At 49.4% G+C, this 27063-nt stretch overlaps 1 protein-coding gene across 3 annotated transcripts in view; it reads right to left on the bottom strand.

The window, feature by feature from the left end:
- Positions 1 to 27063, bottom strand: part of NOL4L (nucleolar protein 4 like) — a 102493-nt gene continuing 75430 nt past the window's right edge. For all 3 annotated transcript variants that reach the window (XM_048819468.2, XM_075118636.1, XM_075118635.1), the window contains 6 exons: positions 13793 to 14061; positions 11403 to 11588; positions 11121 to 11312; positions 10519 to 10641; positions 9537 to 9738; positions 1 to 5101 (listed from right to left, as the gene is read on the bottom strand). In XM_048819468.2, the coding sequence (XP_048675425.1) occupies positions 4902 to 5101; positions 9537 to 9738; positions 10519 to 10641; positions 11121 to 11312; positions 11403 to 11588; positions 13793 to 14061 (1172 nt within the window). In that variant the 3' untranslated portion in view covers positions 1 to 4901. The remainder of the gene's footprint in view (positions 5102 to 9536; positions 9739 to 10518; positions 10642 to 11120; positions 11313 to 11402; positions 11589 to 13792; positions 14062 to 27063) is intronic.

Below are 27063 nucleotides of genomic sequence, written 5' to 3'. Positions count from 1 at the left end.
TTTGTTATACAGTGTTTATTAAGTAGATTCAGTCTTATATATGATATACAGATTCAAAAGAAAAAAAGGATTCCACATACTTATGAAATCAGTGCATTTAGCAAGTAATACCATGGAAATAACAGCTTGATTAACAGCTCATTGGTCTTTGTTAAGTGAGGGGGACAGGGAGTTGGCCTGTGCTAATCATTCCACAAACAGAACAGAATTAAGTTGCATCACATATAATAGACACACATTCTAAGAATTAAAATATTAAGCCACACTTACTGGAAAAATCCACAGTATATAACACAAATTTTTATACAGCTTATTGAGGAGGAAGTGCTCATCTGCTTAAAAGAGCCACATTAAGTTGCATAGGTGCCTATCTGCAAAAATATCATTTAGAAATTAATCAATTGATTAAGCAATAAAGTGTCACCTTCAAAGCTGGATTCTCTTTCCATGGTGATTTAAGTGCCATATGCTCAGTTTCTGAGCGTGTCGTGTCGTCGTCCGTGTCCCCCCTCCCCCCCCAAAATGTACTAACTTTCTAAACGAACTGCCTCCTACTCCATTTGGGAGCTCCGGTGTCTCCAGAGAGAATACTCTCCTATCATTTTTATTTGAAATTAACATCTAAGATCATTTAATTGTGAATCAGTAACTGTTCAATTGTGCTGAAGGAAAGAGGGGTTTCACCCTTCTCCCTGGCCTCCACTAGGCTTGAGCATTGTTCTAGACTCAACTGGAACCCTAAAATCAGCTAGGTAGCGTTCACCTTCATGCCTGGGATGTCAGGGAGGAGAGGCAGGGAAATACACCATCATATGGTTCTACTTCTGTTTGGGGTCCTGGCTGTTTATGGTCACCTCACCCCCTCAGATCAGCTCTCAAATTTTAAGCTACAGCTATTTTTTAAATTGATCACTTAAAAGTGTGTTCGGCTGTGCAAACGCTGACATCTCTTGCAGCACATCCCAGTTTTGTTTCTTTTAAGGTGGTTGATTATGTGTCAAGTGTGTCTGTGGCTTTGCTAAGCAGATGAACTGGGTGAGGTGCATCTTCCTCTTCAACAGCAGGTTTGCAGAACACACAGGGGCTGGGAGTTCTGTACATGTAAACAGTACACTTTCACTGAGTCCAAAATTAGGAGCAAAAATACAAAGGTTCACATTGGTCTTAGGTAGATACAGGCGAAGAACTGAGCTGTACAGCTCTGAAACAACCAAACAAAAGTTTCTAAAGCACCACTAAATTATATAAAAATCAGACCATGGACGGATTGTAGTTGGTATTCTGGTGAAATACTATGCTACCTTGTAAAAAGTGTTACAAAAAATTACAAATCAAAAGTATATTAACCCTCTGAGTTCAAAGCAGCATTTTGTAAATGACTGGTACTAAATCCTATGGTCACCTGTGGGAAGAAGGTGGCCCTTTGGAGTGGGGAGGTTCAGGTCACGTCTGCTGGGAATCCTGTGAACACTTCCCCTTGCTGAAACACTGTCATTGGGAACTGAACATTCCCTGTGTACAAGTGGTGGTGATTAAGACGAGAGGTTTATCATCTTCTTCACTGGTTTTCCAGACCATCTGCTAGCCCAGTGCTCCCCTTTTGCCCCTCACAAAGCCTCTGGAAAGCCAGGGTATTTTGCTCCTGTTCGTTCCTTATCATTGAGAATCGTAAATTGAGATTCCTAACCCTTTAATATCTAGTGAAAACTTACAAAGATGGCTATGAAACAGCCTCTGAGTAGAGTCGGACCACTGTTGAGTAAGGATTAGTTAGAGCACTGAGATGTTCTCTGGAGATAGCGCCAAAGAGACTAAAGATGCAGTTTACATAAAACTTTCCCTGACACCAATACGCAGTGGATCCCATTTGTTTCACAACTTGTCACAGGTACTACTGTCACCAGGGCTTCAGAAATCTGAGTTTGTGCCAGCCAGCTGCAGGTTATGAACATGAGTTGATGTTACACAGTAGGCTGTCAGTTCTTCTTCCTATGCAATCATAAGTCTCAACTGTGTTCTACCAGTGGTTTAAATATTAAGAGCTACTAAACATGAAGTTCCAGGGTGATCTGGTAAAAACAGCTAGATGTTGCATAAATACAATTTTAAACAAACTGTAGCTGATGTTGATCTGTTGTAATAAGCCCCTGGGCAATGTTTTTGTTGGCTAATTGGCTGGCAAATTTATGGCTGTGTGTTCTTGATGGCCTCTTAAAAGGAGCGGAGGCAACCATTAAGTAATGTCTATAGAGAATTCTGGGACAGCGATTGTCTCTGCCTCTCTTTAACATTAAGACTTTCACAAATGACTGTAGTTAACATTTTGTAAAAGGTTTGCTACTTCATGGTATTGTACACATAAAAATAAATATTTACATAAATTCAAAGTATGGGAGGATGCAGTGGACAAATCAAGCAGGCTTGTGAAGTGCGGACCTGAAATTTGGGCTTGTGTGTGGTCATTCTGTTCTCGGATACCTTAGCTCTGATACTGACCCACACTCCCTGGAGGTTGGTCAGATTTTGTCTATTGTCCACATATGCTAAGAACCAAAATGTTAGAATGTTCCCAAAGAACCACCCTGCTGGCTCATGTTGAAATGAGGGGAATCAACTCTGATTTACAACAAAACCACCGCCTTCTCCCTGCAAGGGCTGTCTGAGTGTAGAAAATGCTCAGGAATTAAATCCCTTTTCTCCAGCAGCTGGGGAGAGTTCAGGGTTTGGGGAAAGTGGTCAATGCACTAGTTAATCCCTTTTAGGGCCAGGCTGGGCAGTCCTGTTCTAGAGAGCCAGAAGCCTGGTCTACTTTACAGCTAAGGAAAGGGATAGGGCCTTGTTTTTTAGCCAGCAGTTTTCCCACTAGCATGAATGGAAACTAATTTGGTTAAAAAGGTTCTTGAAAAACCATTTCAGGCTCAGTCCCTGCTGGTGCCCAACCTGTGCTGCCTGAAAGTGTAAAACCCATGTGTTAGTATGGTTATTTCTGCAGTATGGGGGATGGGGACGGAGGGGGGGAAGGACAGGGGACAAAGTAGACCACCACTGCAGAGCAGAAACCTTCATCACTGAAGTGAGTTCTCAATAAATTGGTCTAAAAGGAGCTAACTTCAGAGAAGGAAACCACCTGCATTTAAAATGATCAAAATTATTTTAATATTCTTCAAGTCTATCTGGTGCTGCTGCTTGTGGTCCTGGCCCTGGAAAGGAGGACAGGAGACGAATTCTGCCAGCACTGACAAGGGAGAGGGTGAGGAGAATTCTCACAGATTCTTAGGCAGCAATTTACTGCTGCTTTTTATGGCTACAGACTATGTTGCATTGCTTGGCCCTGCTCAGCATCTTGATGCTCGAGCAAAGTCCCTGGTTTTAGCAGCACTGGTAGTAGGTATTGCACTGAGCAAAGGGAAGTGCATTGGTTTTGTTTCTTGGGAGGGTGGGAGTTGGGGAGAAACAGCAATGGTGATCAGGCCAGATCTTTCCCCACACTTTAGGAATTGTGAGCTTTTACCAGGACTGTTACTGGGGGGATGAGGGGCGGAACCTGGGCCCTGGGGAGAATTTACACCCTTTCTGCTGCTGAGAGTCTCCTAATTCTTTCCTTTTGAGTAGGAATGAACTGATTGTTTAACTGAAGTAGTTTACTTTTCTCCCTAAAAGTCTGCACTGGTCTTTATTATTCACGTGAGTTTCTCTAAACAGGTCTCTTGCTGCTGCCCCCAGCGCTGGTTTCCCGTACACTTGTGGAGACAGCCTGGGATTCCTCACTGAGGAGAGGTCAGACGTCATCCATTGTGACAGAGAGCTGCTGTCCATCAGCAGTGCATGTCCTTCCTTCTCTTCTGAACAAAAAGGGAGCCAGCTGGGGTCAGCTGTCTATCTGCTGGTTTAGTTTTGACTCCTCAGTGTTATCTACTTGTCTGCTCCCCAGTCTTGGATGCACATCATAGTGATATACATTATGGAGTGAACTTTCAGAACCCCAATGAGTCCTGGAAAAAGCCCACAATGGAGTGTGAGGTAGAATATGGATGGTGAATGCATGACAGTGGTTCTCAGATACTTCCTGTTTTGCTCTGCAATGAGCTAAATGAGTGTAAGAGGTCCTTCCAGTTGGAGGTCTACTGAGCTTGCTGAGTCTCTCTGCAGGAGATATTGGACCCCATTGCTACTGCTACAGGACCGCTTAGAGTAAAGGTCTAACAAGACACTCTTTCCTCATTGTTCAGGTTCTGCCTAAGCTTGCTGGAGGCTGAGCAGCCTAGAAGTTCTAGGGCTAGATGGCAAACTTGCATCCTGTGGAAAGGGCTCTCTCCCAGGAGAAGTCGGTGGAGTTACTCAGCCATTAGTAGTGTAGTGATATGGAATGTGTTATTTCACAGGAATAAATTCCTTCTGATCAGACGGACACAAAACTGGCAATCTGTACAAACTCAAAAGAATCCATTTTCAGAAAAATAAATTACTAAAGGGAGAGGAGGGACCATTTCTCAATAAATATGCAATTCTGCTCACCTAAGACCTTGAAAGGTAATTATCTGGGGATGGGATTCTAATGTTGGGGTCCACAAAGGTTATTCTAAATACATCTGCAGCCCCAAGCCTCCCCAAGCTCCCTTCCACCCTAAAAAAATCCCACACCCATCCAAGCTGTAGGTTTGGCTGCTTCTGCTCATCTAGGCGCACCTGTGTTGAGAGAGTCAAAAATATGTCCTTGTGCCCCAAGTCCCAGGTGCTTGGAGTGTGAAAGAAAACAGTTCTAGGGTTCCACCTTTAAAAACTAAATGTACCAGCTACTGGGTGGGAGGACGATGGTTAGTCCTGAGCGGGATACCAGTGGGAGCCTGTTTCCAAAGGGTGTAAATTGTCTTCTGCCACAGGAGCTACACAGACACCAGGAGTCAGTTCTGCTGTAAAATGAGGTTTTCCAGTTCATCTGCAGACCGAAGAAGAAAAGCCGCTGACTCTCGGTAGCCGGCAATCAATTGCCGCACGGCACTGATCTCTGTGGGGCTCAGCTGGGCAGCTGGCATCCCCCTGCTGGTGCTGTTAGAAGGGGCTGTGCTTGAGGCCCCACCTTTCATGCTGAGATCAGTAGGACCTGCAATGGAAAAGAAAGAGGGAGGTTCAGGAAAAGACACTAGCACAGTTGCTGCCCCAAAGTGGCGCATCCAATTTAGAGGCGAAAACTCTACCAGCACCTGCTGTTTTGATTCAGAGCCCCGTGTACAGCACTCTCCATGCAGTCCTGAGCCCTACAGAACAGACTGTCAACTTGTAGGCACCTTCCAACTGCTGCTGTGTCAGAGGCGCTGCCATGGCTCTCGGTTCCCCTTGTCGAAGAGAGCGGGGGTGTGTGTGTATTTTGTGGGTGTGTGTGTGTATTTTGTGAACATACTGTACGAACAGTCAGACAAACCCTCTGCTCTGCTAGGAGTCAGCTCAGGCACAATTCAGACACCTCCGTTTTAACACTGTAATAAAACCGACAAGGAGGGAGGGGGTTTTCACCTACAATACGAAGATATATTCACTGCAGTTTGTAATGGGCTGGGATCACAATGAAACACTGGGGAGCTTGGCTGAATGAGCATAAAATGTAAACGCTCAGTCAACTCAGAGAAAATATTGTACCTACAGTTGTTCCAACCGACTCCTCAGAGTACTGAAACCTAAGGGTGAGGGGAAACAGTGTTCTCCGTTTCTGGTTCTTCTCTGCATTTGACAGCATGTTGCATGGAGTGGTTTCATTGTTTATGGTCAGTTGTGTAATTTTCATGCTCCTGGCATAGGTTCTGGAACTAGGAGGAGCCCCCCTCCCCCAGTGGTTTCCATCAAATACAGGGTTTAGTTTGGTTCAATGGCTCTCAGCACCCCCACTATACAAATTGTTCCAGCACCCCTGGTTCCAGCAGGGGCGCCCAAGCATACTCTGCAAGAGGGTGTTTCCCAGTGCCAGCAACACATAGGTGTGACAGGAGGAGCAGTAGCCTTGAGCATGTTTGGGGATGTTGCTCTTTGGCTCATCCAAAAAACCTCTTCAACACACAAAATGCCTTCATTTAAAAAAAAAAAAAATCAAATGATGGGGACTAAAATATTGTTCTAGGACTGTGCGTTTGCATGATGTGCTCCACCAATGGGAGACAATCCCCGGAGCATATGAGTTAATTCCAACCCTGCAAACACAACCGTAACCTGATGCAAGTGAGTAACTTTCTCTCTCTCAGGTACTTTTCTAGTCCTGGTCCCTGGTATCTGAGCACCTCACAATCTTGCTTGTTCTCTCAGCACCCCTGTGGGGCAGGGCAGGGCTGTTCTCTTCAGCTTAAAACTGGAGAAAAGAGCCACTGAGAGGCCGGCTGATTTGTGCAAGCCTACCCAGGAAGTCTGTGCTGAACCCATGTCTCCTCAGTCCCAGGCTAGTGCCCTGCACACTGGGCCCTCCATCCACGCAAGGAGACCCAGCGAGTTCGGTGGCAGCTGCGGGGTGCTCTTTACTACTGAATGAATTTGGGGCTGCTTAAGCAATTAGGAGCCTACTTTCTGAGCAGGCTTAATCCCCCTGCTGTCTGAAGATCCTGGTGTGATTTGGGTTACAGATGAAGAGCAGACAGCACTTGAGAGGAGGCTGGTCGTGGCGAAATGAGGCCTAGTCAGTGGATCTGGGGTCGGGGAGGACAATGAAAGAAGGCACAAAGGTGCTGGTGGGAAGAGGAGGGGATAGGGAGCAGTAAAGCAAGAACTGTGGGCAGGGTGCAAGGTGGGAAGAGGTGCAGAACGTGGCAGTGCTTTAAAAGCAGGGACAGTGAGTTTGACAGGAGAGCTGGTGAGCTCCTTGAGGAGAGGTGGTTAAGGAGGAAAATGACTTCAGTTGTTGTGTGTTAAATAGACTGAAAGGAAAGGGAGGCCAGCCGAGGCAGACAGCCACAGCGTGAAGCACAATTCTGGCAGTGGGGAAGGGTGGTGACAGTGGGAGGGAGGGAGAAGGCTGGATGCAATGAGAGAAGGAAATGGAAGAATCGAAGCTAACTCTGTGATTGTGAGTCTGAGTGATGGGGAGGGATGGAGCTGTCAGGTGATGGAGAAGTTGGGCTTTTCACTGTGTTCAGGCTGAGGAAGTGTTGGGACATGTAGGAAGAGAGAGCAGAGATGGGAAAGCTGAGAGTCTAGGCAGGGGTAGATTGAGAGCCATCAGTACAATGGAAATAAGGGACACCCCAGGAGGAGGTGAGGTCACCCAGAAGGTAAGTGGCAGGGAGAAGGGAGAGTACGAACCCAACAGTGGGGGTAACAGGAGGAGTAGGAAAGGGTCCCCCAAGAGGCAACATTAAAGGAGCAATCAACGAAGTAGGAGTAGAACAAACAGTGGACAGTCAAGGGACGGGCTTGAGGAGAAGTAGGCAGTCAAAGACAGCAGAGGTCATGGAGGGGAAAAGGAGTGGGGTTAGTGACTTGAGGGGAGTTTTAGTGGAGAGGGAAAGGCAACAAACAGCCAAGAAGGGAGCTGCACTGGGAGCATAAAGCTTGCTCAAGAGGAGGAAGGAAATGGGGTAACAGGGAAGTGGGTAGGCTGGGGAAAACGGCCTGTTTCTATGCAGAGTGATAGATAAGAGAGAGATGGCGCTGCAGCACAAACTCCAGGAACTCGGGCGGGGGGACACAGAATAGTGCAGACTTCATTCAAACAGGGGTGAAAAAGGGACACAGATGGGGATGAGGGAAGGAATTATGAGAGGATCTGGCAGGAGCTTTCTTGGCTTTAAAGGAGTTGGCAAGAGCCTGGGCAGAGGAGGGTTTGGGGCAGAGGCCAAAATGGAGAGAAGCACGATTTCAGCTTTGTGCTTCCTGTGCATGCCTGGAATAGGCCCTGGTTGGTCAATTTGCGGTAAGGTGTCATGAGAACAGCTGTGTGGGTGGGCAGCACCTCAAGGAAACTGCACAGTGGAAACTGCCACCTAACCCTAATCCTGCTTCCCCTCCTGCACTGGGAGCCCCGGAATGCCTGTGCTAGTCTAGAAAGGAAGTGTAACATCCTCTACTCTAGCTGTAAGGATTAGATCTCAGCAGCTGGAGACTAGGGTGGGCTCTTTACTCAGGGTTAAGAGGCATTAGGAAGGGATGATAACAGTTAATCCCAGACAGGCATCTTTCAGGACTCTGGAAATCACATCCTTTCAAATCCTTACTCCATGCAGCTAGGGAGGGGTGGGGGGGCGAGGCCCCAGGAAAGGCACTGAGGCCTGGAGCAAACAGGAGCGAGGGGTTCAGTGGCAAAGACTGCTGAGGGGAATGTCTCAGGGAGGAAAGAAGTCTTGTGCTATTGGTTGCGTGCTAATGGAGATGGGCAAGGTGACTTGCATATACCGTTCTAAAGGGGTTCTTAGAAGAACCCAGAAAGATCCAGAAGCAAAAGCCCTGTTCCTCTCTGCACACTACTCCTGGCCAGGCTCTCCAATCAGAGTTTCCAGGCATGCACCTGGGTGCGAGGCTGTGGAAGCAGGTCAGGTGATTGCCTGACAGGTCTGGCTAGAGGGGCTCCAGCCACTACTGCTCAGGAGTGGCACAAGAACAAACCCAAGAGGCTACTGCTGAGATGTGTGAGATCCTCTGATGCAAGATCACCCAATTCCATGCTTTACAGAGAGAGGCTTCTGGTCAGGGCATGTCTATGCCAGGCAGGGCTGGCCCTCAGTGTGGTCCTATGCTTCCCCAGCCCAGACTAATCATTCTGTTTACTGGATCATTCACTGTCACGTTATTAAATCTAACTGATCAGGCTTGTTCTCTCCCTCTCCTCAGGTTCTTTCTTTCCCTACGCCTTGCAACACAGACCCCCCCCATCCCACGCTCCCTTTGCCTGGCCTCCTCCCTCCGACACTCCTGCTAGCAAGAGGGTTATTATTTATTATCTTTTAGATTTTGGCAGCACCCACAGCATGATCAGTGCTTTCCTAACTCACAGGCAGACAGGACCCCTGGCCCAACCAGCGTCCTATAAAAAGACACATGAAGGGTGGGGGAAGGGTTGTCTCATATCAGCAAGGCAATCAGGGTGGTGACAGGTGCCTGCCTTGGTTAATTATTAATAGGTGGTACCTGTGGGTTTTTTTTTTTTTTAAGTTAAACTAAATTCCCTTCCCCCACAGTTCAGCCCTTGTCTTTCTCCCATGCTGTCTTCCAGCCTCAGTCAGCTAGTTTATTGTGGGAGTAGGGGGTCCTCAGGAGCAACTGAGGGGTGGCTCTGCAGACCAGAGGAAGGGGGCTGGTGTGAGCCCCTTGCATCGGCAGTGCTTGGAGAGCAGGAGCAGCCTCAGCCTCCCCTCATTCAGCCAGAGTTGGAGGCATGGCCTAGCAAAGCATCATCTTTCTAGTTGCAGAGCAGGGAGAGCAGTAAGGAACCTCCAGCTCCCTGCTTGTATTCTATAGCACACTCCTCTCAAGCAGTCTTCAAACCCCATTCGAATGGAGCGAGTGGAGACAGAGGAGACCCAATTCTGTGTCACTCCCAAGTGCCACTCCTCTGCCTTTCTTACCATTACTGTGGTTCCCTGTTTGCAGTGAAGTGGGTGGCTGCAGGCTGCCTCCAAGGGTCCCATAGCCACGGTAACTGTAGTTCAAGCTGCCGTTGATGTAGACCGGATCCTGGGAGTAAGACGAAGCTGGCAGTGAATAGGAGGAGTGCGTGACGGCTGTGGAATCTCTGGAGTGCTGCTTATCCAAGGGGATTGGCTCATCCTACAGCAAGGAAAGCAAACCGATTTATTCCAGTGAGGAGACTTTCCTGCCCTTCACTTCCAGTGGAAGGGCTGCACCAAGCACAGTTGGCTTTTCTACTCTCTGATTCCCTGGAATGACCTCTTGGGCCAGCCCACACCAGCATCCTGGTATCCCAGCCAATCAGAGCATAGAAAGAGCAAGGATGGCTTCAAACCTAGTTACAGATATGTGAAGCTCCCGTGTTCCACAGCTTTCCCAGAAAATTGTGAGGAAGGTGTTTAAATACACACAGCCAAAGCAGTCCTGACCCTTTCCCCCTGGGCAGAGCAGGCATGCGTAGCTGCTGCTCTCTCCTTGTGTTAGGAATGAACTACTGCTCACACGTCCTTGTCAATTAAAGGAAGCATCCCTCACCCACCTCCTGCACAAGAATCCCTCCACTGCTAGTTTGCTTGTCCCAGTCCTCATCTCTCTTCAGTCTGGGCTCTCTCAGCCTCCCCTGCGCACACTCACTACCATATAAATTGTTTCTTCCTGTTCTCCAGACTGTCTTCCCCCGTCACATGTGCTCTGCCTACGTTCTCCCTCTACAACATACATGCACAGCCTGGTCTTTCCCTTTCTAGGCAAACTGTAAGCAGACCAAACTTGCACGGCTTGAACCAAGTATTGTGCACATCACCAGTGAGCAAGATCTCTGCTGACCTCATCTGTCAATTCTGGTTCATCTTCTGCCTCTGACTGGGGACAGAGCAGATGAAATTGTGCCTAGCATGCAAAGGATTACTGGGATCGTACCTGGGATGTCTGATATATCTCCAGCCGCATTCTCTTGGCTGCTTTCCGTGTTTCACTCTCGCATGCAGCTGCAAGGATATTTTCTGCCATGGCTGAGGTCAGATGTGGTGGGGTGGGTCTGGTCTGTGGAGACATAGAACCAGGTAGGTCATCTTTTGGGAAACATGGATACTGATGGAAACAATCATTTTATGTGTCTTGACCATTCAGATTGTGCATTGTACATTTGCCAGGAGCATGGCAAGAGCACAGAATACTCGCAAGCTCTTAAAAGTTAATATTTAAAATCAAGATATATAAGGCCTCAACTTTTTAACCCACCAGTGCTTGCATCTGTTTCTCCATCCGCCAGTGTCAGTGTGTCTCTGCCATGCACACCCTTCGGGTGGCAGAGAACATGTAGTGACATTTCAAAAAAACCTAGCATTGGAAGCAGGGGCACAGACAATATCCGAAATGGATCATGATCTGGTTCCTCTCTTCCACACATCTGGAAGGAGGACAAGTCTGCAGGCACTAGGGAGGCCTTTCGAGCAGGAGGAATGTGAGAAAGGGAGAGCGGTAGGGCAACAAGGGCACGGAAGGCAGGGGAAGCAGCTCACCATCTCCATGCCGTTCTTCTTCATACGGCGGCAGGATTTGAGGTAAGTGCGAATGCGTTTGCGAGCTCTCTCCTGGAACTCAGGGAACTGTCGGCTGCAGGACTCGATGATCGCCTGGATTTTCTCTTTGGGCTGCTTGGAGATGGGAACCATTCGGTCCAGATTCTCATCCACAAAAAGGCGCACAAACATCTGCAAAGAGAATGGAGAAGGGTTGGGGAGATGGACGCAGCAGAGACCTAGGACAGCTAGACCCACTCATCCCTAGCCTGTTACTCTTACATTGAAGGCCTTTAATCGCTCTGGATCCATCCCCTCTGAGTCATTTATTTTATCGTTATCCTCATGGTCGTCATGGTCGTCGTCATCTTCATCTGCTGTGGGCGCTCTGCCAACGGTCAGGTCCTCCGGACAGCCACTGACCTCGGTCTTGATGGAGTCATAACTGCCAGAACTGTATGGAGGGGACTGAGAGAGAACAGGGGGAGTCATGAGCACCCAGACCTCAACTCACTCTCCAGTCTTTGCCAAAGGCCAGGAGCCTGATTTCAAACAGGCCAAGGAACGGGGGAAGCAGAATCCCTTTGTCTTTGCCAGTTTACTCTGGCTACTGTGCTCCTTTTACAGGTCTGTCTAAAAGAAAGCTTTCTCCCTCACCACATAGCCTTTCCTGCTGCCTGATCCTGCTATGAAGTCATATCCTTATGACATCACAATCTGCTGCCCTGGAAATGATGGAGCTGTCACAAATTCAGCGTTAGGGTCACTGCAGGATCACACAGGAGCAGATGGGCTAGGAGAGAAAATTAGCAAAAGAGAGACTCGGGCAAACTGTGATAAATAAGAGCATCAGAAGATGTAAGCAGCAAAGAGGCAAAGTCCCATGGAGCCACTCCCTCTTACGCGGAGTTTGTTTAAAGGGCAGGTGTGGGGTCCTTCTATTACCATCTATGATGAATTACACTGTGGCCAACAGGCCATAAATTGTACAGGGATCTGTTCTCTAGAAAACCCTCCAGTTGGGTTGTGAGACCTCTCATCTTGTTCCTGTCAGGGAGAGGAATGGCATACGGTAGCCCTGTGGCTGAAGTCATGGATTCAGACTCTGCAGCCCTGGATTCAGTTCTCACCCTGCAACAGATGTTGCCTGTGTGATTTTGGCCAGGTCACTTAGAGCCAGATTTTCCAAGGTACTTAAAGATGAAGATGGGATGTGGTGCAATTTTCAAAATGGCCAAAGGAGATTAGGCACCTCGCCCCCATTTACATTTTCAAAGGACTGAAGTAGCGGCACCTAGCTGGATTTTGGGCCTTTTGAAAATCCCACAGAGCCACTGTCTGCATCTTTAAGCACCTAAATACTCTGGAAATCTGGTACTTTGTGTGTCTAGCCTAGTTTCCTATCTGTAAAATGGGTATGATTGAGAGGCGCTCCTTATGGGCCCTTCATCCCCGTAGTGCAGATAAAGCAGGCCAAAGTCCGGAGCACAAAACAGGAAAGTTTCAAGCCATCTGTCCTTGCCCACAGTTCTGTCAAGATCCGGTGGATGCTCTGGACTTGTCACTCTGATCGTGGGCACAGGAGCTGTAGGGGGCGCGGCTTACGCATGTGTACACCAGGTGCTGTCTTCTGAAAGTTTTGTCACTGTTTTGACATGTACACGCACACACAGAGCTTCACTGTGTTCCCAAGAACACTCAGTTGGGTACTCCTGGGAACGCTAACAGGCCCACTGGTGAACCTGTTCCTACAACAGCAGAGATTCACTTACTCCACCAGGCAACGGGCACAACGTGCATTCTGCCACCCAAACTTAGCTTTAAAAAGCTGGTTTCTGTGAGAGGGGATTGCTGAGGCATTACAGGTGGCTGATTCTGGATTTATGGTTCTGCAGTGAGATTGGGAGATCCACCACAGCAGAGACAGCATCTGCTGAAACCTCCTGGGAAGACGCTATGCTTGCGCTGACTGTTGGCTTTGCATCTGTTATGGCTAGGGTGTGTTGGGAGAGGAGGCTGGGGGAATGACTTTCACAGGGAATGCCTAAGGGGATTTTCTTCTGTGAAACAGAACTGAAAGAGTTGGGGCTGAGATAAGGGTGGGAGATGCTTCTGTCTCCAATGAGGAGTGTTAAAAGCCCATTCCATAGTAATGTCTTTTATAGGCCATGCGAAAATAAACATGCTCAGCAGCAGGGTCTTTGTGGAGCTGTCTGGGGGCAGGGCTATGGCTGCACGCCATGGGCCCTGGGGTTCCTGGTACAATACTTCCTCTCTCCTTACCTCTGCTAACCACACTGTCTCTAGTTGGGCCTTGTTTTACTGAACAGCAAGAGCCCCAAGCCTGGAGCAAGGCCAGGCACAGCTGCTCTCTAGCAGTTCCTCAGAACCAGCAGAGCACAGCTAGATGCTTTCCCCTTCCCTCCCTAGAAGGGAATGCATTCAGCTCCCTGAGCAGACTCCACCCCTCTCCCAACCAGCCCCCAGGCTGAGCAGTGCTCTCTCCTCTCCATGGAGAGGAGCAAAGTCCTCTGCTGCCCTCGGACATCTCGTGTGCAGTTTCCTCCATTTTACTATCAGGCTGTGGAAGGCTGTAAATGAGGCTGCTCATTTTGCCCCTGCTTATGCAGTCTGTGCACCCCCCGAAGCCCCGCAGTCTTGGCCAGACCAACCTCTGCTGTAGTCTTTGCTGTGTACTTCACCCGGCTCCGCAGCCCGTCGGCACAGCTGTCTGACTGGTAGGAAGGAGTGACATGGGCAGGCGGGAGCTTGTCACACAGGTTGATGGGCTGGTCCTCGGCCGAAGCAGTGAAGTCCATGGGGGCAGCAGTTCCATTCCCGTTCATTTCCGGGAAGGTGCTGTCTCCCTGAGTGCTGCTGGAGGTGGAGGGGTTCAGGGTGGAGGAACCATTCCCACTGCAGCTCTCTGATGAGGAATCATCTGCAATGAGAGGGACATGTTATCTCAAATCCCTCAGACCCCTTCCCTTAAAGCACCCATCGGCCCTAGACCCCTTGGGCACCTGCAGACAAGCCAGGAAAGCAGCTTCTGTGCCCTCCCAAAGGGAGGAGGTGGCATCCTGCTCCAGACAGCCAGCGGGCACACTGGCTGAGAGAGAAATGAGTTGTTTATGACCCTTCGCTCTGCTGAACCTGGGTTCCCAGAATCCCATGTGCTCCGTGTGCCTGGCTTGCACACCAGTCAGCATGGGCACTGCCAGGAACAGATACTCATAACACATAGGCCTAGGCTCCAGGCCATTACCCCTGGGCATGACCCCCCTGCTGAACGATGGATGGCAGCTTACGGGATCAGAACATTCCTGTTCCTGGGAGGCAGCTTGACCGTGTCAAGTCCAGCAGTTTACAGAGCCCCTCGCCGCTGGGGGCTTTCCTGCTGAACAATCCCCGAAGTGAAAGAATGGCAGACACCTTCCTTCCCTCCCTCCCTCCCCACCATGGGAAGAGTAGTCCTTTTCTTACTCACTCCCCTGAAGTCAATGGGAGTTTTCCTTGCTGTGGAATTTCCATTTTACCAACGCTGTAGGAAAGGGGCCCTTCCCCTCCCTGTGCACTCTCTCTGGTTTTAGGCTATTTCGGAAGTGATGTTCTTCCCCCCGCAGGAAAAAATGAACTTCAGGCCCTCAAGCTTCCCAGGTACTGCCCGCTGCAGAGAGATTTCAGAGTCAGTAGTGACCCAAGAGGACAGACCTCACTGGGCCTTTTGGCAGAAATGCATATTAGTGCAAAATGGAAGAAGCTTTATGGGACCTAGGGGAGCCCTGTCATTAAAAACACAGGCACCCATCCCATCCCAGGGACTTCTTGCATAGGTCCTGTTGTAGCAACGGCTTCTGCAGATAGAACTACCTGCTTCTCTGCACGAACCACACAGACATATGGACACAGAAGAGGGATGGTACCCAGGAGAGAGGTAGGGAGTCAGTCAGTATGTCTGTCTTTCTATCGCTGTGGTATCGGAGCGCCTGAATGTAGACCCCAGATCTGTGCGTTGCAAAGAAACGCCATCCATTCGTCCTCCATGCACAATCCAACTTGCTTCCCACTGCAGCTCCCCCCAACTTCTCCCAGAGCTCCCTCCAATTCACAGTCACAGCTCACTCCCTTTACCTTCTCTCCTTTCTTTGGCTCACTGACATATACTGTCTTTCCCTGCACCTTTGTTATACAGACCATCCAGCTTCCCATTTCACAGGCACAGACACCCTCCCTTCGACTCTGTGCCTACACAGTTCTCCCCCAGCTTCCCGGCACACTTTCTTATGCATATGTCTGCTCCCAGCCATGGTGCCCTGCACATGCTTCCCAGTCTCCTCCCTATGCACAAGCCTCTAAATATCTTGGACACAAGCTACCCCGTTATCACATACCCCTTTCCTTTCATGGACATGGACTGTGTCTTACACTTACACACACACACGCCTTCACTCCTCCTCCTCATTTACACACACATCTCCACAGCTCCTCACACCATCGGTATGTGGCATTAGTGCTGCTCTTGAAAACAGTTTGATCTTGCGCAGAAATAGCTTTCCCCTCCTGCACACACCTCCTAGGCAAAGCAGCAGGGAGAGCCTGGCTCTAGAACGCCCAGGAGCCAGTCTCCTGGGTCAGATGTCACATGTTTAAACTCCGCTCTGTCTATTTCCCCTTCCCTTCCCCGCTGCAGAAAAACCTTTATTTCATTAGGTGCCGCTTGGAGAGGGAATGGGAGCTGCTTCCTGTGTACTCTGAGCTGTGCTTCAAACAAAAGAAGCTGCACGGACTGACAAGCAGATGGCGGTCCCTGGCTTCCTGTTCCCTGTATCCTTGCTCATGCAGCAGGACAATAGGGGTCAGACTGCAAGAGAACAGATGGGATTCTAGCGCATGTGCAGTGAGTCCAAAGGTGTGTGTGAAAGGAGGGGGGAAGGAAGGTGTTCTAGCTGGCTGCTATCAGTCTGTCCCTCTCCTCCCCCACTCTTTGCTCTACAGGGAAACTTTAATGAGTGAACTTTCCTGTGACCCCTGTGGAGGCTGCAGCAGCAAGGACTTTGTATCCTTTAGAATAAACAGATTCAAGTACAATTAGGCATCTGAATGAAGTGCAAGGGGCCAAGCGGGACTTGGAATCACAGCAACGTAGGGCTGGAAGGGACCTTGAGAAACCATCTCATCCAGACCCCTGTGCTGATGCAGGACCAAGTAAACCTGCACCGCTGGCTTTCAACCTTTCCAAACTCCTGTACCCCTTTCTGGAGGCTGATTTGTCTTGCGCAGCCCTCACTTAAAAACGACTTGCTTACAAAAGCAGACATAAAAATACGAAAGGGTCACCGCACACTAGTACTGAAAAAGTGCTGACTTTCTCACTGGTACCATAGAATTATAAAATAAATCAACTGGAATATAAATACTATACGTACATTTCAGTGTGTAGTATGTATAAACAATAGAGCTGTATAAACAAGTCAGTGTCCCTATGAAATTTTAGCTTGTTCTGACTTAGCTAGTGCTTCTTCTGGAGCCTGATGTAAAACTAGGCAAACCTCTAGATGAGGGGATGCATACTCTCTGGAAGAGCTCTGCGCCCCCCTGGGGATGCATGTACCCTTGGTTGAGAACGACTGACCTAGACCATCCCTGACGTATGCTCCACACACTGCCCTTCTGCTGATACCAGCTGTTCTATGAAACCCTTTTACTTACTTGTGCACCAGCTTCTAAACCGTTCCCTTCTTCTTTCCTCCTCCTCCCAAAACTGCCTGGTTTGTACCAGCCACCAGACTCTCACCCCTGCCCTTCCTGTCACACAGTTGTTCTGATCCACTTATTTGTCTGAGCGATGACCAGAGCTGACCTAATCCTCAGTGTGGTATTTAAGTTCCTCTGTGTGGCTCCCTCCTGAATGGGCTGCAGTCCTAGGGTTGCTGTTCCTGAAACAGGGGCACAATTGAGCTGGAATATGTGGAATGCCGGGCTGTGTCCAGACAGGGCTGGGAGCTAATGGATGGGATTTGGCTGAGGAATGTGTCCGAGGCAGGAGAAGCAGGTGCGCCCCTGGTGCCCGGATACGAGTGGAAGAGCGTGCTTCCCTGGAGCATCCCTGACCCGTGTCTGTGTGCCCCTTGCCTGGGCATCTCTGTAGGTGCATTGTGCTTCAGCAGAGTTCGCTGTGTGGTCTGTTCATGCTGTGAACCTGCATGCGCTCAGTCCAATGACTCCTTGCTGGCGAACGTTCATACTCCATGTCGCTGTGCTTCCTGGGCCTGTGTGTTACGGCTGCCTGCCTGCACAAAGAGCGAGCCCTGGGCCTGTGTGTTACGGCGGCCTGCCTGCACAAAGAGCGAGCCCTGGGCCTGTGTGTTACGGCTGCCTGCCTGCACGAAGAGCGAGCCCTGGGCCTGTGTGTTACGGCTGCCTGCCTGCACGAAGAGCGAGCCCTGGGCCTGTGTGTTACGGCTGTCTGCCTGCACGAAGAGCGAGCCCTGGGCCTGTGTGGACGTTGTGAGGGCAGAAGCCCCTTGTTTATTCAGCCTCTGCCATGAGGCAGGAGCACAGAAATCAGGCAGGCTGCTCTTGGAGAGCTGGGAAGGGCTCGGGATCTCTCTCCCCCTCTGCCTGGCTGACAGTTTGAGACCTGGCCCTCCCCTGCTCTGCTTCTTCGGGGCTAGACAGGGCTCCCAGAGGGAGGCTGTGGCCTTATCCAGTGATGCCTCTCAGAAGGATTAAGAAGAATTATTCCTCTGCGCAGAGGCACCAGCCGCACGACAGGCCCTGCTGTAAGCCTGGGCATCGCCACAGCAACAGAGCTGCTCCTCTCAGGGTGGCCAATCACAGACCTCCCTCTAGGCCAATGGGAGAAAATCTCAGCTGCCTTGGGACCTCTCCTTGCTGATCATTTTCTCCCTAGCTTAGAGGCAGCTCCTCGCCCCAGGCTGCAGCTGGAGCTGGAGTGCAGCACGCTTGCTGGCTGTGCTCAATCTACCTGCCCTCCTTCCTGCAGAGACCAGGCCTAGCCGAGAGCTCACGCTCTCTGCATCGTGACCGCACAACTGGCCAAAAGCACAGACCCAACCATTGCTACTTGCACTGGGGTGGAGAAGGCCTGGTTTCCAGGATCTCTGCTGCCTCCAACCACACCACACCCCCCAGCACTTGAGGCGGTAGTTAGCATTATTCTGGCTGAGTAATAATTTGAGGACGTGTTACAAAGGTGTCAAAACTCTAACTGAGGCAGATGCATCGCAGCCTTTCTCCTTACGTGCAGGTATCCACGCCAGCCTCAATCCCCAGGCTGGAATTACCCCGGCTGATGGTCAACCTTCCATGAATGCCCACTCTCCTCCCAGCCACCCTGTTGACAGAATGCCCAGTGTCCATCCCCCCAAGAGCTCACAATTCCAATCCATGTCAAAACCCACCAGAACCTCTACTGCCCAGCTACTCAAACACCTATCCACCTCAGCACAGAATTCCCACTGCTGTCTACAACCAAAGCAGAAGGTCTAAGAGGCCGTCTCTAGGACAGCTGTCCACACCAAGTACCCTCCTAGAGAATAAAGTTTTGAGTCCATCTTCCCCAGGGTCTTGCACTTGCTTTTGCACACCATTTCAAGCATGCAGAAGACACACACTATCTGAAGATTAAATTTATATCCAATTTCAGTGTAACAATCTTGGGTTTGTTACAGACAAAAAATATGAAGGACATTCCAGAAAACTTGTTAGCAACCTGTACAGATGTAATAAAAAGCAATGGCGGTCTGAAACAAATGCCCAGTAGCTTCTGCAGGGAGAATGTATTTGATTTCAATCTAGAATGAATGAAAGTACTTACCAAAGAAATCTGCAAACAAATTAGCCACAGTTTATACATTTTTATAGGCTATGCTGCTCGCAGCACCTCTCTATATTAACAGTGTCCAATTCATTCCAACAGGAATATGACACTCTAAGGAAGTTATGGAGAAGCTATTTCAAATACAGATACAGACATCTTTGGATCAGGGTAAGAAGAGCTTTAGCAAACTTATGAATGCAGAACTTCACTGAAATCCCGGCTTCCTTCTGTTCAGGACCTACACATGAGGTTCTCTCAATAATTGTCACCAACACAGGGGTCAACAAGACTGACTTGCCTTACACTGCAAAGGGACAAAACACAGAGCAAGGAGTCCCTAAGGCCTGAGGGTTGAATATGGAGATTTTGTGAACAAAAGCAAGGGGCTCTGCTGGCAGGGCAGAGATCTCCCTCCCAGGTACAAGTGGAGGGTTCTCTAAACAGAGCATGAATGATACCTAGTGCACTGGAATATAGCAACAGGACTCCCTGGGTTAGAGCACATTGAACATAGAGATTTCACCAGTGCCAGCCCATCACGCTCTCACCACGACGCTGTGCTAAGAGCAGGACTGAGCATCGGTGAAATGTAAGTAGCTGTACAAAGCCTGAGCTGCCCCACAGCAAGGGGGTCGAGGGACCATTTAGCCTTTTTTCCTGTTCATAAACCAATCCCAATTTTGTTATTTGTAACCATTTGCCAGATCATTTGGCTGGGAAAATTCCAGCCCTGTGGGGTGTTTGAGTTCTTTGCTTCAACCAAGCTATTTTGTGTTGCGATTGGTCGCTTTGTCCACATGGGCCTGTTGCTGCTTTCTGACTGGATGACCAACCTTTGGAGAATAGCTAGTAGTGAGGGATGCGTTGCCAGTTTGAATTCTCAGACAAATAATTGTTAGTGTTAAAAAGTGTGAAACTTTGCGGATTTGTACACGTTTCCACAAACAGTTGGCGAGTGCCGGAACACACACATACACCAAACAGTACAACTCTGTGAACAGCAGGGGAGCAAAGCCGGGCTATGCAGCCATGAATATATTAATTATCCCAACAGCACAAGCCTCATGAGCAATGTTCCCTCTAATCTCTGACAGGCCGTGTGCGCAAAAAAATTCTTCTGTGCAAATTGTGCTTCTGTGCAAATTTTTGTGTGCGCGGTGTTTCGCCGTGTGTGTGGGCTTTAAGATCTGTGTGCGTGCGCACACACGCACAGCTTAGAGGGAATGGTGCTCATGATCTCTCTGCTCTCAGCTGGAGTTTGGTTAAGTGAGAAGCCCCTCCAATGAGGATAACTGGAAGTCCCCATGCACCCCGAAGCCCTAATTGAGGCAGATGGAACTGTAAAAACAATGTAACTTTTAACTGTTCTGATCTTTCATTCAGAAAATAAAATATTTAAATTTCACATGTAATCTTTGGCAGCTGGAATTCCGATGGCAGAAGTTCTGATCCTGAGAGACACTGAAACCCATGAACTGGAATTTAACAGGTCCAAGTTGGCAATGCAGGCCTGAAACAAGACTGAAAATCAAAACTGTCTTATGAATCCAGGCTTGTGCAGAAAACCAGCTTGTCCACCAGCCACAGTTGCACAGGCCTTGTTTTAACGTGCTCTAGGCAGGAGTATTGTTCTCTGGTGCAGGGGCTGATTGAACACATGCTTGGCTGCAAACTCAAAGCTCCTCCGCCATAGTTATGAGCATCCAAGGGAGCACTGTCTGGCTTCTGGAGCGAGGAAGCTGACAGCAGCATCTCCAGTCTCTCTTCAGCTTCACCAATCCTAGGAAAGTGTCGAGGGAGGGACAGGCAAATGGCTCGTGGCTCTTCAGGAAGGCTCGAGTGGGGGGATCAGTCATTTACTAAACACATTAATCAGGGCTCAGCATTTTCATTTGAAGGAGGCGCCTGGATTATCCTTGATTTCTGTGACACTGGATTTGCAGAGATCAGGAAGGGAAGGGGAGATTTCCAACACCTGCTCCCTAGGCGGTTTTATGGCCGGGAAGTGGTTGGGTTTAACGTCTATTTTAACGTAGGGCAATGTGCTGCCGACCAAAGAGGGAATTAGAGATGAATGGGGCAAATTGTTCCTCCGCCTGTCACATCTCCAGCCTGGAGACAAAACCCTCTTTTGACTCAGAAAACAGTGAGCTTATGTAAGAGCCAGCAGCCCACGGGAACCTCCCAGCAATACAACAGCACCACTCAGTCACAGTTCTGTCACAGCCCACCCAATCGCCACCCAGGACTTTGAAGGACTCTGGAATAATTGACCAATTGCTGTGCAGGACTTTCAAGGGCTCTGCCATCCTCCACCAGTCAACATGCAGGACTTTCGATGGCTTTGTGATTATCTACCAGAACTAGAAGCAGTTTGGGTCAGTACCGCCAGCTCCTGTTCTCACAGGATCACACATGATCCTGTCATATAATAAGCCAACCGCCCATCCGGAGTCTCCGTGTCAAGGCCATTGTCTCTGGCACAGATTCTCCCCTTCACTACAAAAGGAAATACACAGTTTCCACACTGAAATGTCACCAGCACCGAACTTTACATCTAGCTTTAAAAAGACTGTCAAAACTGTTCAAAGCACCTCACCGACGTCTCACTGTAACAACAGCCAGGAAGATGAAAAGTGCCATCAATTATTCACTCACAAAAGAGATGAGAAGGGGGAGGAGGAGAAAGAGGAGAGGCTGCAAAGGAGAGAGACTCAATACAAATTAGAGAGACAGAGTGAGAATGGGGGGCCTCGTGCGGGGGCCATTGCTGGGAGGGAGACCAATGTTAATTAAAGGCAAAAGAGCAGCCTTGAAGGACTCCTCCTCACCCAATGACCAGAGGGGCCAGCCAGCACCAATCTGCTTCGATTCAGCCCCAGCTCCCACTAAGAGGCAGGGATGAAGACCCATTACCAGGAAGCCCATCTTCTCTAGTGCCTGCCTGGCTGATTTCCTTTGAGATGATTAAAAAAATTGTTCAGGGGAGCAGAGCAGGTGAGGCTGGCCAATATCCAGTTAAGGCGTCCTATTTCCTGTCTTTTGCATTAATGCAAACCTCGTGATGCCCAGACAAAGTGTCCATCCTCCACCCCCGTGACTGTATTCTGCCAGTGTCTTCACTGAGCCAGACATCTGGTAATGCTGGACACAATGTGTCTCTACTGACAAGTTCAGCTGACAAGGGAGTGCTGTTTGCTCTCTCCTGCATTGTGTAGGAAAGGTGTCTCCTCGTGCTATCTCCCAGCGCATTTCCCCCCTCTCCCTCACCCCCCCTGCCAGCGTAATGGCATGAGGCCAGCTTTGCTGTACAGGCAGAAGGAGTGGCTGACTAGAGCGCTCCTCAGGATCTGGGAGGGATGGAAGTTTTCCAGTTTGCCTACGGAAGCCAAAGCCCAGAAGCCAACACAGCAGAACAGCAACATCTCGACAAGCAGTCTCCTTGACCTGGTCTTCCTCTTCCTAATGTGATGGCCTGTGCCATCCCCTCATGCTCCATATTGTGGCCCTTCCAGCACTATGCTTCCTTTGCCACTGTGCAGCCAAGTTTTGCCCTTAGGTCTTTTATTAAGAAGGATTTTCTCTTTCCTTTTCTAACAGGTTTTAGGCTTGGTTTGTTCTAAAAAAGAGTCTACGTTTGTCTCTGGGAAATGAGGGCAGGGCTCTAGGGTGGGTCAGGGATTAGGAATGGGAGACGGAGCCTTTCATCTCTCCATTGCTGGCAAGCCGATTCAAACCCAGCCAATGGGGACCGAAGGTGGTTACTGCCTGAGAACCAGTCAGTGCTGCCACCCATGGCAAATGCATTTGGTGGGTCTAAGCACAGTTCCTAGTGGGCAGATGTACATCATCACCACTGACACCAGCTGCTCCCCTCTTTGGCTGTCAATGGCTCAATGGGCTATGGAGACAGAGATGCCCTCTCAACCCCACAGGTGGGTACTTCTTAGGTCAGGGGGAGTCATAAAGGCTGGGTGGCATGGGAAAAACTCACCAGGCTGGAGTCTGTGTTGTGGTTAAGTTGGGGACTTCTGTAATTGGTGAATTTGGTCAATAAAATCCAAAATAGCTAAACTAAACAGTAACAGGGAAAGGGGTGAAATTTGCCATCAATTAACTGGCTTAATCTGCATCCCTGCTTAGGCACTGGGAGGGCAATTTAGGGAAAGCTCTGCTTGATTTACATGCAGAAAGCATTACCATCTGGCAGAAGATGTTTTTTAGTTAGAAGCAAAGGCAGGCAGAAGCCAGGCAGGAAGGAAAGCCTGGACAGAGAGCGTGCACAGGCTAGCAAGGATGTTTCGGGAGCAGCTTTGGATTTCCCAAACCTGCAGCAGCAGCAAGAGAAAAGGCTTCAAAAGCCTCGTATTCCTCAAAGAAGCTGACCTAAGGTGTCTGTGACTAGTCTGGAAAGGGCCTAGGAAAGAGAACAGATGCCCTGAGAGACCTCTAGCAGGGTGGGCAGGATTTACTGATCCCTGCTGCAAGGGCTGTAGCTCTTCTACACTGATGACAGATCCAGGAGGGCTGGAAGAGCACAGAGTCGGGGAGCCTCAAGAGATGATGATGGGCCACTAGGTGAAATCTGCAGGAAGCCAGCCAATGGCCCAAGGCAGTACTCACTGGACTGTGATTTGAGAGGAAGCTATTTGGTGGTTACCTGCATGGGAAATCAGACATGTGTGCTCAGAGTGTCATAGAAATGCCAGTTTGGCTGTCAATGTTCTATGGGTCAAATTCAGCCCTCAATTACACCCCTGCCTGAAACCCCACTAAGTCCCTGGGGTTGCGTACATGTGACTGAGAACAGAACTTGCCCCTTCTCCGGAGGTGAGCTGGACCTTTAAGAGGAGCTCAGGCCCAGTCTCCACATCTGTGCCAGGGTTCTCTCCCCAGTCATGTGACCGAGAGGTAGGTGTGCTGGGAACTATAAAGTGTAGCCTCTCCATTAAGTGGGGGGAGTAGTAGTTTGCTGGGTAAGCCAGGGTGGGGGGTGTTCACTTAAGTGAGCTTGGGAAGCACTCAGTCCAACAGGGACTGTGGAAAAGGCCTGTGAGAAGACAGGATAAAAAAACTAGGAGGGGTGTCTCCAGAGGAGGAAAAGGTCTGAGGCAAGGCCTGGTGTGGGTATAGGCCCTTGTTTAGGGGCCCAAGCCAGGCCTTGTTGAGAGGATGAGAGGCACCCTACCCTCTTCTGCCCTGTATTAACATGGGGGAGACTGGGGCAGACCCTGAGAAGGGTGCAGGATTATGGAGCCCAGAGAGAGCCCAGGAAAGAAGTATGCTGTCTGGGGGTGGTGAAGGAGTGTCACAAAGGCCCTGTGTCAATGGAGATGAAGATTGTGGGCGGCCAAGGATGCATTTTCATTCCTTACCCTGGAAGGGGTGGGCTCTTGCTTTGACTGGAGGGCCCGAAAGCACCACAATGACCACCGATGGACACTTCAGCCTGGAAGGGAAACTGAGGAATGGATATGCTACTGGATGTGGTAAGTGACCCTGTTACAGCCCTATATGTATGAGCAGAAAAGTGTGCAGCAGCTCTGAGGGGCTGGGAGTGAAGCTTTTGTCATGTCTGAGGGGAACATGTAACATCATGCTGGAGGCTAGTACCAGGTGTGACCTGGGCACCTGAGAAGCCTGTAACCTGAGGGTGTAGCAATGCTGATAGCTAATGGTGAACTTGCTGTATGAATGTAAACCCCAGTTCCTGGTACGTGCTGACCTAGACCCATGCTCTCCTGGGAGGCTCCTCTCCAAGCAGAACGTCCAGCAATAAATTGCTTAGGAAGTGTAAAGCCTTGTGACACACCAAGGTAACCATGCACCACAGTGCACAAACTGCACCAGAAAGGAGGTGAGTGTCTGGGGACGTCCTGGGTACTGCCTTCACCCCTCACCCAATCCACAGTGGTTGGTCCAAGGAATCTCTGTGATACCCCTCCCAGGCCCCACTCGAGGAGCATGTCCAAGGAATACCCCTAGTATCTGCCCCATAGCTGCCTCCTTAAAACATTCTCAAGGGAAATGCTTCCTTCCCCCGGCCTTGAGGAGCATCTCCAGGGGACATCCCTGATAGCCTGTTTAGCACTAAGCAGGTTAATCATGTCCTTCCTCTTAGGGTGGGGATTAGTGACCACTCCCCGACGCAGAACAGATTCTGCAGTGACCCTGCCAATCAAACACTGGATCAGTACCAAGGCATGCCTTGGCTGAAAGGGGATCTGTCCCAGCAGTGACACAGGAGAATGCTGTGCTGCCCACTCCCTGCGGTAGGGAAATGAGTCTACGCTCAAGGGCTGGTTTTCCTTAGACTGGTTTTTTTTGTTTTGTTTTTTGTTGAACTGATGTGGGGATGGGTTAAGATCCCTTCTCCCTCCCCCATGCTTTGTGCTGAGAGCACCTGCAGCCTGATCCCTGACTAAGGTAGCTGAGTGGTGACAGTTCTTTGTGGCAATGTCATGGATTGCAATGTATTATCCATTTTGGGGAGAACTCCTAGAAAATCTGGTGGGACTTCGCTGCTCCATACTAGCCCCAGAGAGACCATCAGGAACCAGTTAGCAAGTAAAAAACCACCATAAATACACATGATCCAGGGACCTGCCTCCCTAAATGCTTGGTATTTAGTCTGAATGATTTGTAATCTGTAATCTACTAGTAAATGCACCATAATGCAGTATGTAGAAATACAATGTCCTAGTGCCATGATTCACTGCGGCATTGGGTATTACTCTCTGGCTGAGATGGGGACAGACCTCCAGGCTGCATGCGCAATGGATAGACTTCACTATACTTCTCTATGGTTGACAAGTTCGGCCAGATGGAGAAGGGCAGAACCAAAACGGTTCACCCCTTGCAGTGAGGTAAAGCTCCCTGTAACCTCCTGGGCATGAGAAAGCCATAAGGCCCATTTGCCTAGCAAGTTTCTGTAACTTGTGTTCTGTTGGACTGGATGATTGCATGGGATGCCTAGAGAGGAAAAGGCAAATTCTGCACTGTATACTGACACTGTACCAGGAGGTGATACCGTGATCATCTCTTTGACCCCAGCAAATTAATCCCTCCAGGATGCCCTGGAAAATGGCTCTCGCAGTTGGTAGTAAAAAGTTCCCATTCATCTTTGCTCAGGCTTTGGGCATCCAGTCACTTCCTTTTGGGCAACTTAAGATATGAGTAACATTCAAGTTGGGCAGGAGATGTGCAAGAACCTCACATTTCCCATTGCGGGAGCAGCAGAGTCATAGAATCATAGAATATCGGGGTTGGAAGGGACCTCAGGAGGTCATCTAGTCCAACCCCCTGCTCAAAGCAGGACCAATCCCCAATTAAATCATCCCAGCCAGGGCTTTGTCAAGCCTGACCTTAAAAACTTCTAAGGAAGGAGATTCCACCACCTCCCTGGGTAATGCATTCCAGTGTTTCACCACCCTCCTAGTGAAAAAGTTTTTCCTAATATCCAACCTAAACTTCCCCCACTGCAACTTGAGACCATTACTCCTTGTCCTGTCCTCTTCTACCACTGAGAATAGTCTAGAACCATCCTCTCTGGAACCACCTCTCAGGTAGTTGAAAGCAGCTATCAAATCCCCCCTCATTCTTCTCTTCTGCAGACTAAACAATCCCAGTTCCCTCAGCCTCTCCTCATAAGTCATGTGTTCCAGACCCCTAATCATTTTTGTTGCCCTTCGCTGGACTCTCTCCAATTTATCCACATCCTTCTTGTAGTGTGGGGCCCAAAACTGGACACCGTACTCCAGATGAGTCCTCACCAATGTCGAATAGAGGGGAACGATCACGTCCCTCGATCTGCTCGCTATGCCCCTACTTATACATCCCAAAATGCCATTGGCCTTCTTGGCAACAAGGGCACACTGCTGACTCATATCCAGCTTCTCGTCCACTGTCACCTCTAGGTCCTTTTCCGCAGAACTGCTGCCTAGCCATTCGGTCCCTAGTCTGTAGCTGTGCATTGGGTTCTTTCGTCCTAAGTGCAGGACCCTGCACTTATCCTTATTGAACCTCATCATATTTCTTTTGGCCCAATCCTCCAATTTGTCTAAGTCCCTCTGTATCCTATCCCTGCCCTCCAGCGTATCT

This window comes from Caretta caretta, chromosome 13 (assembly GCF_965140235.1).
Source record: "Caretta caretta isolate rCarCar2 chromosome 13, rCarCar1.hap1, whole genome shotgun sequence".
NCBI classification, from domain to species: domain Eukaryota; kingdom Metazoa; phylum Chordata; order Testudines; family Cheloniidae; genus Caretta; species Caretta caretta.
The sequence above is the reverse complement of the archived record's forward strand: the minus strand, read 5'-3'. Positions and strand labels throughout refer to the sequence as shown.